Genomic DNA, 19,861 nt, shown 5'->3' on the forward strand with positions numbered 1-19,861 from the left:
ACCTAGTTTTGTGTATAGGAGAGAAAGAGAGGGGAAGACAGAAGGAGAGGGGGAGAGGACACTTAAAAATCTCTTGCCAAGGGTCAGTGTACGGTACAGCGAGATGAGGCACCCGTCAGAGCTCCCGTCAATCTTCCCTCATCGCTACAAGTGTGCATTCTTCCACCTTCACGCTTGTGGCCCATTCTCTCTGCTCTATGTACTCCAACTTTTCTGATTCGGGAGGTGAGGTCATGCAGTAGTTGCCTGTCCATGTCTTGTTCATTTCCCTTAATCTCACGACCCCCAGGCTCATGCATGCCATCAAGACGCCCCCGTTTAGGGCTAACCCATAGCCACAGACACCCCAGCTCCTCTGTGGGCTCCTCTGTGGATGAACCCGCAGGTGCTGGCACATCTCAGCTGCTGGGAAATAGCGCCACGGTGAACAGGGGCCCGGATGTCTCCGAGGGGCTGACTCCCTTCCCCATAGGTGTATGTCCAAAGGCGTTGCTGCTCACGTGGCCGCTCTGCATTCCCATACTGTTTCCCAACTGGCTCACCAGGTCTCCTGCCCAGCAGCAGCGCCCAGGGCCCCTTTCCCCCACGCCCTCACCCTTGGGTTCCCTTTGGTTACAGTAGTCATTGAACAGGTCCGGGGCGACAGGTCCTCATGGTTTTTGATTGATATTTCTCCTGATCGGAGATGTTTTGCACCTTTAAATATCTGTCGTATATCTTCTTTTGGAAAAATACCTATTGAGGTTCTTTGCTATTCTTTATTTTAGAGGTTTTTGCTCCTTGCTTGTTTGCTGCTGTTGAGCTGAATAAGTTTCTTATATACCTTGGATATTAACCCCTTATGCAATCTTGAGAGACAGAAAAACAAATGTAGGCATCATATTTCCTGATTCTGAGTTACATTTCAAAGCCATAGTAATCAAAACGGTATGGTACTAACATCAAAAACGAATACTTAAGCCAATGAAAGAGAACACAGAGCCGAGAAATAAACCCAAATATGTACAGTCAACTAATTTTTGACAAAGCTCTTAAGAACACAATGGGGGACAGGACGGTACCTTCATTAAACAGTGTTGGGAATTCTGGATTTCCACATGCAAAAGAATGACACTGGACCCTTATCTTACACCAGACACAAAATCAACTCAGAATGGATTAAAGTACTAAACATAGAAAAGGAGACAGAGAGGGAGGGAAGAGGGACTGAAAAGAAGAGAAAATGTAGGATGAATGTAACAAAAATCATGCTATGTGCACATATAAATCCACCACAGTGAATTCCATTTTTTTTTCTTTTTTTTTTTTTTTTTTTTTTTTTTTGGTACTGGGGATTGAACTCAGGGATTGAACTCAACAACCCAGCCACATCCCCAGCCCCTATTTCATGTTTTACTTAGACAGGGTCTCACTGAGTTGCTTAGCTTCACTTTTGCTGAGGCTGGCTTTGAACTATTGATACTCCTGCCTTAGCCTCCCCAGCCACTGGGATTAAAAGTGTGCACCACCACACCTGGCTCACTGAATTCCACCTTTATGTGTATGTATAAAGCACCAGTCAAAAGTATATCACTAAGGCTGGGGACATAGCTCAGTTGGTAGAGTGCTTGCCTAGTATATACAAGGCGCTGGGTTCAATCCCCAGCACCACCAAAAAAGGAAAAGTAAATCAATAAATGAGTGAAAGGGAGATCAGTAGAGTAGAAGAAGGAGAAAAGTGACAGGGAAGAGGGGAGGGAAAGCCTGCAGGGAACAGGAACTGAAAGGGAGTAAATCAAATTCCAGGTTAGTCTGACTTTGTCAAACTGAACCCAACTAGTACATATAACTATAATGTTCTAGTAAAAGATAAATGAACTAAACATAAGATGTAAGACTATAAACTCCTAGGAGAAAACATAGGAGGAAAAGATCCTTCATTTTGGCTTTGGCAATGATTTTTTTGGCTATCACACCAAAATCTCCATCAACACAGGCAAGAAGTGGAACCGCACACACCCAACCAAAAGGCTTCCATACAACAAAGGAAGTGATCAATGGAAAGGCAAACAGCCTACAGATTAGAAGAAAGTATTTATGATCATACACTGTTGAGTTTTGAGAAGTCTTTATCTATTGTAGGTACTAGTCCCTCTTGCTACTATTTTCTCCCACTGTAGATTGCCTCTCCATTCTCTTAATGGGTTCCTTTACAGGCAAGCGTTATTAATTTTGAAGAAGTCCCTTTAATCAGTTCTTTGCTCTTATAAATATTTTTGGTTTCAAGTTTAAGAACTCTGTGCCTAGACCTAGGTCCTGAAGATTTTCTCCTTATGTTTTTGTATGAGTTTTGTAGAGTTGCATTTTACATTTAAGTCTGTGATCTGTTGAGTTAATTTCTATAGATGGAGTGAGACTTAGTTCAAGATTTTCTTGTTATCATGACTAATGTTGCTGCTGCTTCTTTTGCTGATGATTGTTGTTGCTCCAGCAGGATTTGTTGAAAAGGCTATCTCCCTCATTAAGTCACTTTTCCACCTTTGTTAAAAATCTTATGGTATATTCCTTCCAGTTAATTTCTGGTTCTACAATCTGTTCTAATGATCTACGTGTCTCTCCTTCTGCCAATATCACAGAGTCCTGACTGATGTCTCTCTATGTCCTGAAATTAGACAGACTAATTCTTCTTCCTCTGTCATGTTCTTCTTTTTTTTTTTTTTTTTTTTTTTTTTTGTGTGTGGTACTGGGGATCGAACTCAGGGCCTTGTGCTTGCAAGGCAAGCACTCTACCAGCTGAGCTATCTCCCAGCCCTGTTCTTTTTTTTCAAAATTGTTTTACCATTCTAATTTGTTTGCCTTTCTACATAAACTCTAGAATAGTCTTTCTATATAAAAATAATATTGATGAGATTTTGATAGGAATTTCATTAAACTTACATATCATTTGGGGAAAACTGGCATCTTTACTACTATGTTGAGTCTTCCAAACTATGGATACATGTCTTTCCATTTATATATGTAGTTTTTAAAATCCTTCACCAGCATTTTTCACAAGTTTCATGAGATTTATACCTAAGGGTTTCTCTTTTTTTTTTTTTAACTATTGTAAATGGTACTTCATGAATGATTTTGAATTATTATTAATTGTATCATATTTTTAATTTCAGTATCTGCATGTCACTTGCTAGTATATAGAAATACAGTTTTTTGTATGTTGTATCCTGTGATGCTGATAGCCTATTAGTTTAAGAAATTTTTATACTGTCATATTTTTATGTAAATATCTTCAGATTTTCTTCATAAATAACCATGCCATCCTTCCTTTTATTTCCTTTTCTTCCCTTATTGCAGTGGCTACAGTTTCCAGCATTGATTTTTTTTAATGAGAATGATAAGAACAGCCATCTTTACCTGGCTCCCAATTTTAGGGGAAAAGTTTTAAGTAAGTTAGCTATAGGTTTTCTGTGAATGCTTTTAATCAAGTTGGGAAAGTTCTCTCTTCCTTACTTTTTAAATCACAAATGAGTATTAAATTTCATCAAAAGCTCTTCCTGCATTGACATAGGATCATGTGAATTTTCTTCTGTAACCTGTTATTTTGATAGATTATGTTGACTGATTTTCAAATACTGAAACAGCCGTACATCCCTGAAATAATTGTGCGATTATTTTATAGGTTACTGAATCCTCTCTGTTAATAGTATTTGTGTCTACACTCATCAGAGACATTGACCTGTAATTTTCTTTTTTGTACCGTCTGTTTGGTTTTGCAATGACAATAACACCAGCTTCATAAGACGAATTGGAAAGTGTTCCTTCCTCTTCTATTTACTGGAAGAGATTTTGGAGAGTTTGCTTTCGTTATCTTTAAATATTTGGGGAATTCTCCAGTAAAACCATCTGGGCCTGAATATTTCTTTTTGGCTTTTTTTTTTTTTTTTTTTTTTAATTTTAAAATTGTAAACCCAATTTCCTTAACAGTTGTAAAGTTAGTAGAACGATTTGTTGGTAGTTTGTGTTTTCTGAAGAATCGTTCTGCTTCATCTAAGTTGTCAAATGCTTAGTACTCTTGGAGAATACTATGAACAACAACACACACACAAGCACAGTGTTCTGCTCTCTCCCTCCCCTTCTTTCTTTCCATCTGCCCCTCCCCCTCTTTTATTAATCTTATTGAAGAGCTAGACTTTTTGTTTAATTGATTTTTCTGATTCTCAGGTCCCCCCCCCCCCCCATCTCAAGCTACCAAGAGGGTCCTCATTTCTCTCTCAAGTTTCAGAAATACAAAAGAATCGCTGTCGACCTCCTGGCTCCCACCACTAAGCCCCTCTTGTTGAGTTAGCCTCTAGCAGGTACCTGATCACTGTTTTAAAGAACATCCCTTCCTACCCTTCCGCCGCCTGGTGGTACTTTCTTATCTGACCTAGCATTATTTTTCTCCACTTCTGATCATCATCTCACATAGTGTCTTTTCTCCTTACAGTGATTATATTCAGCCTCCCAACCCAACTAGAATATTAGTTCCTGGGAGTCAAAGACTAGATTTTGCTCACTGTTCTATTTCCACCACCTAGGACAGTGCCTGATGTGTGCTGTGTCTTCAATACAGATTTGTTCAGTGAGTGAATGAACGAACAAATGAATGAGTGTGCCGCAATCCAAGATTAGGAGCAAGATAATAGTACTTTGTGATCCAGGGAGCAGGCTGTGGAGCCATGTGGAGTTTCAGATGAGCAACAACCTGATATGCCCTGTCCCTGGTGGGATGAAAGAAGAAATAGCACAGTGGGCACCCAGACACACTCTGGTCCACGCTGGTGGTGCATGGGGGGACAGCTACTCTTTTGCTCACTCAACATCCGTTCACCCTTCTAACCATACATCCTGATTTCCCTGGGTCCACCCCTACTCTACTTTTGGGGGTGAGTATCTGAGATAATTTAGTCACTCAGGACACCCCACATTGTTGCTCATGGTGATTGTTTTCTGTTTGGACACATGACCCGATTCAGGCAATAAAAGTCAATGTCCCATGACTTTTGCAAAAGCAAAGGGGGAAAAGTAACTCCCTCCCCAGGGACACTGTTGGCAGCAAAGATGAAGACTGGAGTTGTTGGAGTCACCACCCGAGTCTGAGCACAAAGCCAGCTCAGAGGAAAGCACCCCAAAGACTAACTTGAGTCTCTCCCTGGATCTAGCCATGCCTGAAGGCACTGGGCATTTCAATACCATGAACCAATAAATTCCCCTTTTCTAGTGAACTATTTTCAGTTGGGTTTCTGTCACTTAGAACTGCAAACATCCTGACCAGTACATCCAGAGTAATAAAGAACAAAAAAGAAACACAGTCCTAAGGCTAAGGCTCTTAAACATCTCCAAGGGAAGTCTAACATCAGACACGGTGTCCCAGAAATGCCATTTCTCACCCTTGCTTTTTTTTTTTTTTTTCCTTTTTTTGGTACAAGGGATTGCACCCAGGGGCACTTAACCACCCAGCCACATTTCTGGCCCTTTTTATGTTTTATTTTGAGACATGGCCTTGCTAAGTTGCTGAGGCTGGCTTTTAATTTGTAATCCTCCTGCCTCGGCCTCCAGAGCCACTGGGATTACAGGAGTAGGGCACCACACCTGGCCATTGCCTATCTTTTTGATGAATAGGACAAAGATGAAGGAAAATAAGGTCATGACATCAGTTTTAGTTATTATTTGTGTCTACATTTTTGAGAATAAACTCAGCAACTTTGTCACAGGTGTTTCAACATCTCAGCATCTGACAGATGAAAGAGCAGCAATTAAACAAATCCAGTCTTCTACTCCACACAGAGGCAGGTAGAGCAGGATAAGGCCAAAGAGGACAGAGTCAGAGTCCAATGTTCTGGTTTCTAATCCTCATCTGCTCACTCACTAGCTGTGAGGCCTGAGACCAGCTGCCTTTCTCTCCTCTTGGTCTTGGGGCTGCATCCTCCTCAAGTACTCATCCAGCTCTGGAATGGCTAGCCTGCTAGGACAGGATTTCTTAACTTTGATGGGGCCTAAGTCCCAGAAAAACATACAGGTGATTTTGCACAGTTTCATGGGGTTCACAACTCTAGAAGCCAGTGTGTATCTCTAACCCTGCTTTACAGTAACTAGGACCCCAGCGTCTGCTTGGACTCCTCCCATGATTGAGAGCTCACTACTCACAATGTAGTCCGTAATACTAGTGCTAGGAAAATAAAGTCTTCATATTAAAACAAGTTGTGTACACTGTAATGCCTAACCATCTGTCCATGTTCTTCACAGTAAATAAGAAAAATAAAGTTCTCTCCTGCATATGGCATCTCATCTCTCTGAAGACGGTTTCTAACTTTTAAGTGAACATAATTTATGGTGGGGAAACGTGGATGAATAGGCATGCAAATTATTTTACAGTGTGTCACTGCAAAGCTGTTCTTCCACCTCACCTCCCTGCCCTAATATCCAAATATAGATGCTAAATTACAAGTAAGTGGCATTGCTGTTACTCTGCATGACTCTGAGTTTTGCAAATTGGGGAATTACTGTTTAAAAATATCTCGAGAGAAATACTATAGTCTTTTGGAGAAAGCACTGAATTAAGAGTCAGAAGACTTGGAGTAGTATCCTGCCTCCATCTCATTCCATCATTGGGTAAGTCACTGAACCTCTCTGAACCTACTTCTCTTCTGCAAAATGCGACAAAACCGACCTTACAGGGTTGCAGTGCGTTTTGAACCATATACTATTCAGAAAGCTTCTAGCCCAAACCTGGCACAGAGCAAATTCTCACTCAACACCAGCGCTGGGCTCCGCAAGCGCAGATTCATTCGATGCGCTCGGCGCTCTTTCTGAGCGGGATTTCCCCCTCTGGAGTCGGAGTCTGCGCTCTGGGCTCGACTGAGGCTCCCTGGCCGCTCGCGCTTTTCTCTCCTTCTCCAAGATGGCGGCGGTCGGCGGCGCTGAGGCGGGATCCGGGCGAGCCGAGTGAAGGTAGCGGCGAGCGGAGCCCCCACGAGGCCGGGCTGGGCCCCCACCCCGAGGCGGCAGCGGTCCCGACCCGGCGCCACCCGCCGCCCTGAGCCCGCGACAGCGCCGCGGGGGCGCCCCAGGCCCGCCGCGGCCTAGCCCGGGGGCCGAGCCGGGGACTGGAGTAGCGGCCGCAGCCGCCCCCGGGAAGGGGCTGGAGCGGGCCGAAGGAGGAAGGCGGGCGCGAGCTGTTCAAACGGGGAAGGCGGGAAAGCTGCGGGGCCGGGAGGGGGCGTGCGGCCGCCCCGGGGGCCTGCGGGCCGCGGCCGCCCCTCCCCCTGCCCGCGGCTCCGCCCTCGGGGGCGCCGGGCGCGCGGGAACCGGGCCGGGTCGGGCGGGAGGGCGGCGGGGCGCGGGGTCCCGGCGCCCGGGGGAGAGGGGCGCCGGCGGCGACGGGAGGGCCGTGTCCGGGCCGGCGGGAGAGGCTGCGCGGAGCTCCTCGTCGCCTCTTCACAGAGCTTTGTTGAACTAGCTGTTGCTGCACAGCTGCCGGGAGAACCCCATGGGTTTGCCGTGCGGACCCCACAACTGGTGGTCCTGGGGCGCAGTTTGCATAAATTCCCTGGTACTGTGTGCATCCTTTGCGTGCCACCTAAGGTGTGCCTTCGTAGCGGGAATCTTCTCCATACAGGCCCCTTTTCCCTCCGCAATTACTACTCGTAGGTTCACTTTATTTTAAATCCTGCAAAAGAGAAGAAACGTCTTCCCCTCTCCTCTCCGCCGGCCGAGTCGGTGACTGTTTCGCCTCGTAGCAGAATAAATAAAATACTCAATCCAAAATAAAGCCTGTTGATCGCACAGGGCTTGTCAAAATTTGTATCGCTGGTCTCATGGAAATGTGTCTTGTCAGCCGATCTGTGCGGTGGTCCTGGTTCTGCTAAATTGCACTGCAATGAGAGAATTCAATCCTCATCCCGGGCTGTGGGATCTGCAGCTTCCAGAGCTGGCAGGGGCTGTGAGTGCTGCATAGGTAGGTTCTTGGACAAGGGAGTGGCAAGAATTCCGAGCGACTGGGTTCCAGAGATCGGAGGAAACCTCCTGAAAATAAGAAGACATCTGCTGCTTCTATCCTCCAACCAATGGCAATAAAATTTCTGCAACTGGCAACAACTGGATGTGCATCTGTCTGCTTTTACCTGCAGGGAGTTCCTGAAAGGCGTGTTGGAGGAAGAGGAAAAGGAGAACAATCCTGGACAAAGTGCTCACCGTGGACTAGACCTGGATCTTAGGGTTTCACCTCCTGCCCAGTTCACAGTGCTTAATTTGTTTCCTTTTTTCAGTTCTTATTTATAACCTGGGATGATGAAGCTTGGGGCTCAGATTATTTCAAAAGATCACCTTCTGAAACTTTGTATTTACAACTTTGAATTTTCCAAAATAACAAAATGTTGCATCTGATGACTTTGATTTTTTTTTTTTTCATAAATACTTTGGTCATCCAGAAAACCTGTGCCTGAATGCAAGTTGAATCTTTATCTCCAAGTGGAAAAAGCAACTCCACCTCCCCCGTGTCCATGGACTGAAGAAAGTCCCAGCAGAGCCAGTGAACAGTTTGAACGTTTCCTGCATGTGCATTTTTAACAGTGGCATGCTTACTTCCATAAACAGTATAAAATAATGAACTTTTACTTATGTTGTCATTCCTTAGCACACTGAGACGAACGTAATTGTAAAACTGTCCCTATCTCCTGAAATTGACAACATTAAATTTTAAAGTCCTAAATCGTGGAATTCAGGAGAATGTGTTTTAGCACCTATTTTACATTTGCCAACATTTAATGTAGTTATGTTTTCTAATGTAAAAAGCAAAGTTAATTTTTTCTTTTTCATTAATCTCACACTCTCCTCCCTCCCCCTGAACCCTGAATTTATCTTGGATAATATTCAAAACCAGGAAGAAACATCAGGGGTTCATCCAACCTTGTATAAATGTTGCCTGAACTCTGCCTCTCTTTCATCCTGTTGCTTGAGACTTCTTTATCTGATATCATCTTTCTTTTATGAGTCAGCAACCACAACTAACCCCTGAGCTGCAATAATACCCTGATTTTAAAGAGCCTAGAAATTCAGGGCCAATCAGTTTTCCCAGTCTGTGAGTACTGTAGTCCAAGGTGTTTTTCAAGCTCTTGGCTGCCCCAACCCATTTTGGATTGGGTTTGTGTTCAGGTCCCATTCAATTTTTTCTATATTTAATCCTATAATTATAAAGTGCTCTTCAGTATCTTTCAGAAGATTTAGGACTGGAAGTATAGCTCAGTGCTAGAACACTTGCCTAGCATGCTCTAAGACCCTGGGTTCAATTCCCAGTACCAAAAAAAAAAAAAAAAAAGATTTAAACAATAGCAGGCCTAATTCTCACACATAATATAAACAACAGCATGTTTTTTATGTTGGCCTACCTCTGAGGGACAGTTCCCAATTTTCTGTTCCTTTTTGCAGCTTTTTTTTTTTTTTTTTTTTTTTTATTGCACTAGTTTTTCAGAGCACTCCGGTGTGAGACAAGGAGGGCTTTTTCATACCCATGAAGTCTCAGTCACATTTCTATACTATCTGCAGAGCCACCACCTGCTCCTATTCTGACCAGATTTCTCAACTCTTCTGTTTTGATTGCCAAGGGCAGGCCAGCTCATAAGTCTCAGAACCTGCCTTTGCTTAAATTTAAAAGTGCATTTTGTTATTGACCAGAGATGAAGTCTGTGTTTATGAGATTGAATAAGTGTTTTTTATTTTTGCCATTATTTCTCAAACATTATTTGCCAAAAACCCATTAGACATGAAAAGCATTTAACTGGAGGTCTCAAGCTGTTGTAATTCTTTGGCATCATCAGTCTGTGAAAACCAATGTGATCTGTATATTTTTCTAATAAACTCAATGTTGTGGTGCCAGTGAGAGAATGTTCCATTTTCAAATGGGGAGATATAATTCCCTGTGACACATCTTCACCCCTTTTGGAGACAGCACCACTTGGGTGGGAAGGAGAGGATAGTGATTCCCATTCAAGAAAAATTAGTATTTAAATGCAGTTACATGAACAACTGGCCAGGCCACGTTACCTATCTTGTCTCCTCACATTTTTACACAAGGCCTGACCTTATATCCCCTTTGCATCCTCTAAAAAAGCCTTTTGAGCAAGCAGTTTTTCAGTTTGCTTTTGGCCAACTAATTTCTTTACTTCACTCTAGTTTCTCTTAATTAAGCAAGTCCGTTCGTCAGTTCACTTTTCAGGGAGTGGATAAATACTTTTTGTACTTCTTTTCTTGATCTTGTAAATCATTCTTGTCAATCTTCTGTTTTAAATTTAGACCTACTTGTGTATTGTATTTTATCTAAGTGTACAAATAAGTTTTTTTAATGTTGACTTGTGAACATTTCCCCTATAAATCCAGTTCACCTTTTCATTCACAAAAGCAACTTACTTATTATTTGTACCTACCTGAAGGAATTAGTACTGTGTCATGGAAGTATCCTTCAGTATTTCTAAATGGAAATAAATGACTAATCAAGTCAACTTTTAAGCATTTGACTAACTGTATGAGAACTTTTTCAAATTATTTAATACTTTAAATATCCTGCAAAGACCTTTCCTGGAGGACTTGTGACCCTGCTTGTCCTAAGGTCTTTGAAGAACCTCACCTTCCAGTGCCACATATAGCAAAGTCATCTTCACAGACAAATGCATATCTAAACTTCTGAAGACGTTCTAAAACCTCAATATGATATATAGAACACTTAAATTATACTAATTGTAATCAATAAAGATCTAAAAATTATACAGATCGACAAATGAAAATTCTCTGTATTTTTCACCTAGCCTTTAAGAAAGGCTTATTGGTGTTAAACTCTCATATGTCCAACTACCATGAGAAGTGCACCTACTTTTACACACTTTGTGAATCAAATAATTTAAGTTTTTAAATATCTCTATGCTGTTACTATTTCTGTTGCAATAAATTTTACTGTTTCTCCCATCCAGTTGGTAGGATTTTGTGGTCTTCAAGCATTTGGTGTAATCTGTCTTCCTTTGCATCTTGCTTTACCTGTGCATCTTGTAACCACGATCGAACCTACTCCTCTGACTTCATGTCAGTTCCTACCCTGTCTCTATGTTGTTGGTCCTGTTGGCATTTCAGAAATTCTCATTAATTTTGGAAGTAATTTTTATCTAGGAAGTATTTTATATACTTCTCCAAATGACAACTTTAATTCATGACTCAAATCTAATTAACTTTAACATACCTCCTGCAGTTTCAACCCCAGTATATTTACAACCAGAATGAGGAGGTGACAAGACACTCCTTTATTTCTTGCTGCCCTTCCAGTCGGCCCTTGGATCGCTACACATTCCACCTGGAAGGTTGCTTCTCCACAGATTTCGCATTACAGAAGGGTTTTCCTTCTTTATTTCTCAGACCTGGTCCTGTAGACGAGAAGGAGCCTGGACACAGTGACACATTCTCAAAGGCCCTGCAGGACCACCATGGCTTATGATGACTCCGTGAAGAAAGAAGGTATGGCCCCTTTATCTGAGAAGCATTCCAAAGGGGGTATCCTCTTCAATACTTGCAGCCCGTGGATGTAGGAACCAGCACTGGGCGTCCCAGCCTAGGCTCCCAAGTGATGGTCCAGAGCACTGTTATGACACTCAGCCTCCACGTCATCCCCAGACTGGGCCCGTGGAAATGAAAACCAGGACAGGGGTTCCAACATGAGAGTCTGAAATGAGTCTTGGTTTGTTGGGGAGATCCCCTGCAGCACTCTTGGTCCTTGCCAGCTCCAGTGTGCAGGAGTCTGGGGATAGGAATCATATTGGACTCCCACAGAGCAGCGCAGCACATGAATCATTACTTTCAGCCTTACCTCCGCAAGTCTGTGTCTACCTGTCAAATCACAACTAGGAAACCATGTCTGAGGATGCAGCTTTGGGCCTTGCATAGCATGGAAACATTGTTTCTTCAAGTTTGATTCTTGTATTTGCAGCCAGGTCGCCTGAGTTTTTAGCCCTGTATTCCAGTGGACTTACTGAAACAATTGTAACTTGGGAATGGAGAGACTGTTACATTTAGTTGCTACTTATTTGACATTCTCACTTCCTTTCCCAAATTAACCTTTGCTCAGATTGCTTTGATGGTGACCACAGCTTTGAGGACATAGGACTTGCAGCTGGCCGAAGCCAACGAGAAAAGAAACGTTCTTACAAAGATTTCTTAAGGGAAGAGGAAGAAATTGCTGCTCAGGTCAGGAATTCTTCCAAGAAGAAGTTTAAGGTAAGTTGTAAACATTTAAGTTAGAAAAATTGTTACACTTCTTATCATAATTCCTAATATTTGAAAATGAAAGTATCTTCTTAAAATTTTAGAACAGAATAATAAACATCTTGACATCTGATTATTTTCCATGCTTTACTTTGTTTTCCAAAGTCAAAAACCATCAAAGTGTAGTTCCAAACTGCCTTGCCTCATCTCTTCTTATTGGCCAATTCTTCCTTTTAATTGCAGGATAGTGAACTTTACTTCTTGGGGACGGACACACACAAGAAGAAGAGGAAGCACTCCTCTGATGATTACTACTATGCAGGTATGGAGGGGGAGGGGCAACACACTTCTCTGGTTCTTGGAGTCGGGGTAGGGGAAAAGGATCCAGATGTTGCTGACTCAGTGGCCTATTTAACAGGACAGTGGTTCTTGTTCTGAGTGCCGATAAACCAGTGTGAAGGAGGAGAGAGGTGGAGGGCTGGTATTTTGGAGGATTCAGCATAGAAGAACAGTCTTCATTTGTGATATACCAGGTACCAGGTTCCTTCTCCCCCATCATCCACTTATCTTGTGCCATGTTATCTAGCCTCCCTTTTGCCAATGTGGTCCTTGGGCCCTCTGGCCTGCATCTGTGGGTCTTTTCTCAACCAGTGTGTATCCACTCACAAAACCAGTGTCTTAGCTGTGTCATGCACATAGCTGATGGGACAAATGCTTTACCGTAATGAGTTTTCCCGAACACAGAAACAAATGCTACTTGATCTGCAATCTAATCTAAATTGTAACTACCCCTAATCCACAGCCATAGTCGATTCTTCTGGGTTTGCTCTCTGGTTGCTTGTGAAGACTCAGTGAAGAGAAACGACTTTAGTGACAAGGATGGTCGCGAGGGTCGCAGGCAGACTACCAAACCAGGAAGCACACGGGCGCCTCACTGAGCTAGGAGTCAAAGGGTGTCCCTTCACGCCACTCCTGTCAGCCTCTTCCTCTTACTAGTTGGGTGTTCTGGTGAAAGAAGAAACTTGATGGACGTTGCTTCCTGTCTTATTGACAGTACTTCTCTTGATTATTTCCAGACATTTCGTCTTTGGAATCATCACAGAAGAAAAAGAAGAAGTCCAGCCCACAACCTGCCGATACAGCTATGGACCTGTTGAAAGCCATCACTTCCCCACTGGCAACAGGCTCCAAGTCCTCCAAGAAGGCTGGGGAGAAGTCCTCCGGCTCCTCAGGCCACTCGGAAAGCAGGAAAGAACACCACCGGAAGAAAGGAAGCGGAAGCGGCGGGGAGCTCTCATTGGAGGACAGCAGCTCCCACAAATCCAAAAAAATGAAGCCTCTCTATGTGAACACAGAGACACTGACCCTTCGTGAGCCTGATGGCTTGAAGATGAAGCTTATTCTCTCACCAAAGGAGAAGGGAAGCAGCTCAGTTGATGAGGAGTCTTTTCAGTACCCCTCTCAGCAAGCAACTGTGAAAAAATCCTCTAAGAAGTCAGCTCGGGATGAGCAAGGTGCTTTACTCCTAGGACACGAGTTACAGAGCTTTCTGAAAACGGCCCGGAAGAAGCACAAGTCATCCTCAGACCCACGCTCATCCCCTGGCCCTGAAGGCTGCCCGCCTGATGCTGCCCAGGTTCCAGAACCCCACAGTGCTAACCTTGATCTTTCAGGGCTTGAACCTATTCTAGTAGAATCAGACTCGTCCTCTGGTGGGGAGCTAGAGGCTGGCGAGTTAGTGATAGATGATTCTTACCGGGAAATCAAGAAGAAAAAGAAGTCAAAGAAGAGCAAAAAGAAGAAGGACAAGGAGAAGCACAAAGAAAAGAGGCACTCAAAGTCCAAGAGAAGTTCAGGACTGTCTGCTGCCACAGTGGGAGAGGCCGCAGTGACACCCGGCCCTCCGCCCAGCGTCCCGCACGCTGGAGTCGCCACCCCTGCCCCACCACTTCCCAGCTTCCACACAGACGGGCACGCTGAGAAAAAAAAGAAGAAAGAAGAGAAAGACAGAGAGAGAGAGAGGGGGGAAAAGGTAACATGTTTTTTGCGGGGGGGGGGCGGGCAGCGGGTAGGAGATGAACTAGGTTCTTCCACGTGGGAAGTGGCCTTGGAGTCCAGCAGCCAAGGTGCACCTCTGTGGATTTAGGGGATCAGGGCTTCTGTGGAACGATAGAGCTTCAGGTATTGCCAGTGGCCAAGTCTGTCTGTTCACAAAGAAGAGCCCATTGCAGTCTGAATTACTCCTGGTTTTTCTTAGTAGAGTTGCTCTCCCATTGTGTGGATCTGGGCTTGGGGTTACTGTGGCTTATTCTGGCCACTTCTTAGAGTTCATGGGAGGAGCTGAAGCCAGCTTCTTTCCTTGCCCTTAGCAGCACTGTCTGGCAGTTGAGCATAGAAAGGTGTCCTCTGAGTTCATTTTAAAAGACCATTTTTTAAAAGTAGCCTTTCAAAATTAGAACAATGACTGGTTAACAGTAAGCTAACACGTTTCCACTGGCTGGTGCCGGCCATTTCTCGGTGCCCTCTTTGGGTGCTCGCTGCGTGCACTGCTGTGGGTCTTGCCAGAAGGTTCAGAGATGAACAAGACATGGTTCTTCCCCTTGGGAAGGTTGCTGTCCACTGGGGAGTGGGAGAAATCATTCACCTGGGTTTGATAAGTTTTCCAGCAGTTGGATTTTAGGGTCTGAGGGCTATGTAGCTAAAGGTTTTCTTTTAAAAATGGGCTTTTTGTCCATAAGTAATAATGAGAAATTTACAAACTAATAAAACATTCTTATTCTGAAAATATCCCATGAGTAAATTACCAGAATTGCAAAAAAAAAAAAAGAAAAGAAAGAAATTTATAAACTCTGAATGGTAGAAAGGAAAAGAAATCATAGTTTTGCCACTTAGGAATAAGTATTTGCTTCCTCTGTTTATACTTCTGCAAGATGAAATATCTGAAAAACTCTAACAGATAATCAGATGCATTAAGAATTTGAGAGTGGGGATTTCATTTTTGTCTGTGAGGTATAAGTTATTTTCCCCACTTACATGGTGCCTTTTAAGATAGAGAAGAGAGCGTGTGTGTACACTTCAGAGTGGGGAGGGTGGGTAAAAACTACCCTTTGAGCCAAGATTCAGTGTGAGCCTGAAGGTCTGGATATTTAAACACTAAGGCAGGTTTTATCCATTTGTCTGAATATTGCTTCATGAAATACAAAGTGTATATTCTGTGTCTGATTCTGTTTATCCCAAGAATTTCCATTCTAGTGATCTATGATAATGCTATAAACTAATCGCACAGTGCTGGAGGTGGAGGGTCAGGGGTGGCAGAGAAAACTGGAAAGGAAGGATGCAGGTGGGAGGGAACACCCAGAGGTAGAGAGATGTTTTGGAACCAGCCTAGAAAAATACCTGACCTCCAGGCCTGTGTTTCCATCTCCCTGGCAAATATCTCTGCATGGATGCCTTGGGCACCTCAAACCCCTGTGTGTAACTGAGTTTGTCCGCCAGGCTCCAGACCGCCATCTCCTCCATTTCCTTCTAGGTTCCCTGTGTCCTGCCAAACAACCCAAACTTCATCCTGTACACTTAGATTTTTCTCAACATTTTATTATGAAATTTTTCAAATAGTAAGAATTGAAAGATTGTATAGTGAACACCATAAACTCTCCTTTGAGGGTCTGTAGTCAATATTTTACTTTCTGCTCTATCATCAGTCCATCTTAGTTTTTTTAATGTATCTCACAGTAAGCTGTAGGTATCATACACTTTACCCCTAAGCCCTTCAGCTTGGGTTCTGTGTGTTTTCAGGGTTTCTTTGTTCTATAAAATTTGCATATGGTAAAATGCAGAGAGGTTAGGTGAACATTTGTTGCGTTTTGGTAAATGCACGCACCTGTGTGACCAAGCCTCTGTCAGGGTATGGACAAGACTATCATCCAGAGAGCTCCCTCACACTCCTTCCTGGTCAGTCCCCACCCCCAGAGCCAGCTGCCGCTCAGATTCATTTTCTAACTCTATGGTTCACTTTTGTTTTTCCCTCTTTGCTCCCCTCCACTTGTTTCCACTCAAGTGTCAGGCCTGTCGTCTTCCTCGATAACTTTTAAGCCTTTATTCGCTGCCACTGTCAGTTGGCTTCCTTTCTGCTGCTTCCCTTATGCAGTTCATCTGACACGTGATTCCAGAATTCCATCGTAGGTACGCCTGCGAGGACGACAGTCTTCTGTGGGACCCTTAGTACCTTATGTTAGACTGTGAGCTGCTCTCCCTGTGCTTAATCCAGCCTCTGGCCTTTTGTAGACAGTCAGTAAACACTTGCTGAATAAATAAACACCAAGGTCCAGACCTTGGCAACCATTTGTAATTATCTGGATTTAGCCCTAAACCTGCCTTTGCAGCTTCCCCTCTTCTTGGTCTATTTGATATACAGTGTGTGAAAATTGAACTCTTCCTCCCACATTCTCATTTCTGTTATTTTCCTCACTTTTGCAGTGACCTTCCCCTTCTGACATATCCAAGCTCTGCCTTCCCTTGAGACCTTAGCACATGCCACCTTATCTGAGATGTCCCAAACCCATGTCAGGGTTAGCTCCTGAACTCCCGGGACAACTTGCTTTCTTGTTGGACTTCCTTATATTAGAGCTGTTGTTAAGTTAAACACCAAAAGCTCCTCAATGATAGGCACTATTTTAGTCAACGTAATATTACCTAAACACCTCAGGTTCCGTAATAAGCATTTGGTAAGTTTATGTTAAGTGAACGAACATGTGGATGAAACATGGCGTTGAAAAGGCCAGGTAGGAGCGAATTGTAGAGAGACCTACATGCCGAAATGAGGCACTTGGCAAGGGTGCTTTGTGGCTTATGAGCAAGCTTTAGATGTGATCCAAATGTCAATTTAAAGATAAAATGATAGAACTGTACAAGATGGATTAGACTGGCAGCACTAAGGAGCTGCAATAGTCAGAAGGTCACGGGGGAAGGTTGAAGAGACAGATTCAGAAAGGATCTACAGAGCGTGGACGAGGTCAGGCCCGGGGCTTGCGTGAGTCTGAGGGAGGCCCTTAATGCTTAGAACCTGGGCGGGCGCCTTGGAGAGCAGTAAGCTCCTCCAGTCTGGAGACCTGCTCTCCTGTGCTGCCCTGTGTACGGGCTAGCAAGAACCTTGTATGATAATGACTATCTTACTCTGAGTCTAATCATTTATTCATTCAACAAATATTTACGGTGCATATATCATGTTTTCTAAGCCCAACTTGAGCATAAAATTTTCCTTTGATGTTTTTAAAGAGTATTCTTTCCAGGATTTGTTTCATATTAAAAAAAAAAAAAAAAGTCTCTAAAAGTCAGGGACAGAGACCAGAGAGAGAGGAACTGCTCAGGGATAGTGTTCCCCCAGCCTGCAGGGAGCAGAGACTGAAGAGCCACCTGGTAGAAATGCTGGTGGCCAGAACTGAGGAAAAGGGAGAAGCTGAGGAGTGGAGCTGGCGTGGCAGAGAGAATGTAGATTCAGTTCTGAGGAGGAAGCACCAGGAGAGCTGCCTGGCTGAGTGGTTGAGGCAGACTGTGGAGCCATGGGTCCAGACCCGGCTCTGTGTGTGTATGTGTGGGTTGAGGATTGTACCCAGAAGACTTTACCACTAAACTGTACCCCAGCCCTTTTTATTTTATTTTGAGACAGGGTCTCACTAAGTTGCACAGGCTGGCCTTGAACTTGCCATCCTGCTATGGCCTCCTGAGTAGCTGAGATAACAGTGATGCACCACTACACCCAGCTGAAAGTAGATTTCAGTTTGTGGAGAATAGAGGATCTTGGTGTCTGAGATTTGTCCTCTTGAAGAGAAGTGTGAAGGATTTTTTTTTTTTTTTAAACAGAGTGTAATAAAGTGGTGAAAAACTTGGACTGGAATTCAGCAGACTTGAATTCTTCTCTGTCTGCTTCTTGGCAGCTTTGTTCCTTGAGAATGCTCCCCCACTTATCTGCTCATTAGTAAAATGGGGTTATTTAGGTTAAATTAGCAATACATGTTAACACTTAGCACAGGGCATGACTCAGTAAATGGTAGCTGCTGTTAGAATTGCTGTTGCTTGCTTCTCAAGTTCTGCAAAAAACATAAAAGTATGTGTGAAAGTGTCTTTAAAACTTCTTTTCCAGCCACTCATTCCGCATACTGGTGGACTAAGCAAGGAGACTGCTTATGCTCCTGCTGCCCTCCTCAGTGCAACACCCCAAACTCTACAAGATCTTATTTGAAAAGCTGTTAAGAGCAAAAAGAAAACAGAGACTCTAAAGAGCAAAAGCAGATGTTATAAAATGATTTTTCTTTTTTTTAGTAATTTCTTTTTTAAACATTTTACTTATTTATATATTTATTCTTATATGTTGACAGACCTTTATTTTATTCATTCATTTTTATGTGGTACTGAGACTTGAACCCAGTTCCTCACACATGCTAGGCAAGTGCTCTGCTACTGAGCCACAACCCCAGCCATAAAATGATTTTTCTACCACACATCAGAGCTCACTGGAGAGCTTCATGGTCTCGGGGTCGGGGGGTGGACTGTGATCCCTCTGGCCTGTTCCTTTTTTCTTGAAGTGGGTAACTAGCAACCAGTGTACTTCACGTACAAAGTTGTGATGAAAATCAGCTGAGGTAGGGCTGGGGTTGTGGCTCAGTGGTAGAGCACTTGCCCAGCTTGTGTGAGGTGCTAGGTTCAATCCTCAGCATCGCATAAAAACAAATAAAATAAAGGTATCATGTCCATCCCCAACTAAGAAAAAATATTAAAAAGTCAGGTGAGGTGACAGCAGGGCACAAATGCTCTGGCCTCTATTCTGAGGCTTTGATATTCATCCAGTACAGATTTATTCTGCCAGGCACTTGCCAGCTGCCATGGGTACAAAAAGAAATAAGATACAGTGTCTGTTGTCAAAGATCTTCAGGTCTCTTAAAAGAGTTTGGAACATGTTCCATATTGAACTGCGGCAGAGGCATGAGGAGGCAGGAGCCTGCGTGGTAGGTTCCCTGGGTTAGGTACCATCAGGACCAGGTCTTAAGGCCAAGTAGCGATTATCAGGTGGAAAAAGGGGTAGGCACTTCGGTCAGCAGTTGGAAAACATCTGTGAGGAGCTGAGGCATGAGTGGGCATGGGGTGGCCAGAGAACCCCAAGAAGTGGGTGCACCTAATGGAAAGCCAGCAGGTCAGAAGTCCCCGTGTAGAAGGCAGGAGGGACTAGGTAGGAATCAGGAAGTCCTGGCCTCCATGGCTACGTGTATGGAGCTCTTGATTATGTTTTAGGCATTTTCATCCCATTTCAGAGAAAGGGTCAGAGAAGTGAAATAACCTGCCCCAGGATGCCCACCTCTACATGAAGAATGGGAACTTGGACTCACATTTTTCTAACTAGGATCCATTCACTTTTCACTGCAGAAAGAGTGTTTCAAGTTATATTCAGTGATGTATTGTGAGAGATCCAGAAGTATAGTGTGCATTTTAGAAATTTCCGTAAATTGGCTAAAATAAAAGATTTGAAATAAAAACCTCACTTATTTAGTAGCATCTCCCTAGCCAGGTTGGATTAATCAAGTTCGGTTAGAAGAGCATCAGACGGTTTGGTGGG

General features: G+C 43.6%; 1 protein-coding gene across 5 annotated transcripts in view; it reads left to right on the forward strand.

The window, feature by feature from the left end:
* The first annotated feature begins 6,758 nt into the window (after nt 1-6,758).
* HMGXB4 (HMG-box containing 4) overlaps nt 6,759-19,861 on the forward strand; it is a 39,168-nt gene continuing 26,065 nt past the window's right edge. For 2 of the 5 annotated variants that reach the window (XM_079142233.1, XM_079142234.1), the window contains exons 1-4: nt 6,851-6,966; nt 12,119-12,267; nt 12,499-12,577; nt 13,332-14,287. In XM_079142233.1, coding sequence (XP_078998359.1) covers nt 13,400-14,287 — 888 coding nt within the window. In that variant the 5' untranslated portion in view covers nt 6,851-6,966; nt 12,119-12,267; nt 12,499-12,577; nt 13,332-13,399. Of the gene's footprint in view, nt 6,967-11,412; nt 11,512-12,118; nt 12,268-12,498; nt 12,578-12,673; nt 12,789-13,331; nt 14,288-19,861 lie in introns of those variants that run through there. The other 3 variants (XM_079142235.1, XM_079142232.1, XM_079142236.1) reach the window with 3 other exon arrangements.

This window comes from Sciurus vulgaris (assembly GCF_902686455.1).
Source record: "Sciurus vulgaris genome assembly, chromosome: 5".
In the NCBI taxonomy this organism is placed as follows: domain Eukaryota; kingdom Metazoa; phylum Chordata; class Mammalia; order Rodentia; family Sciuridae; genus Sciurus; species Sciurus vulgaris.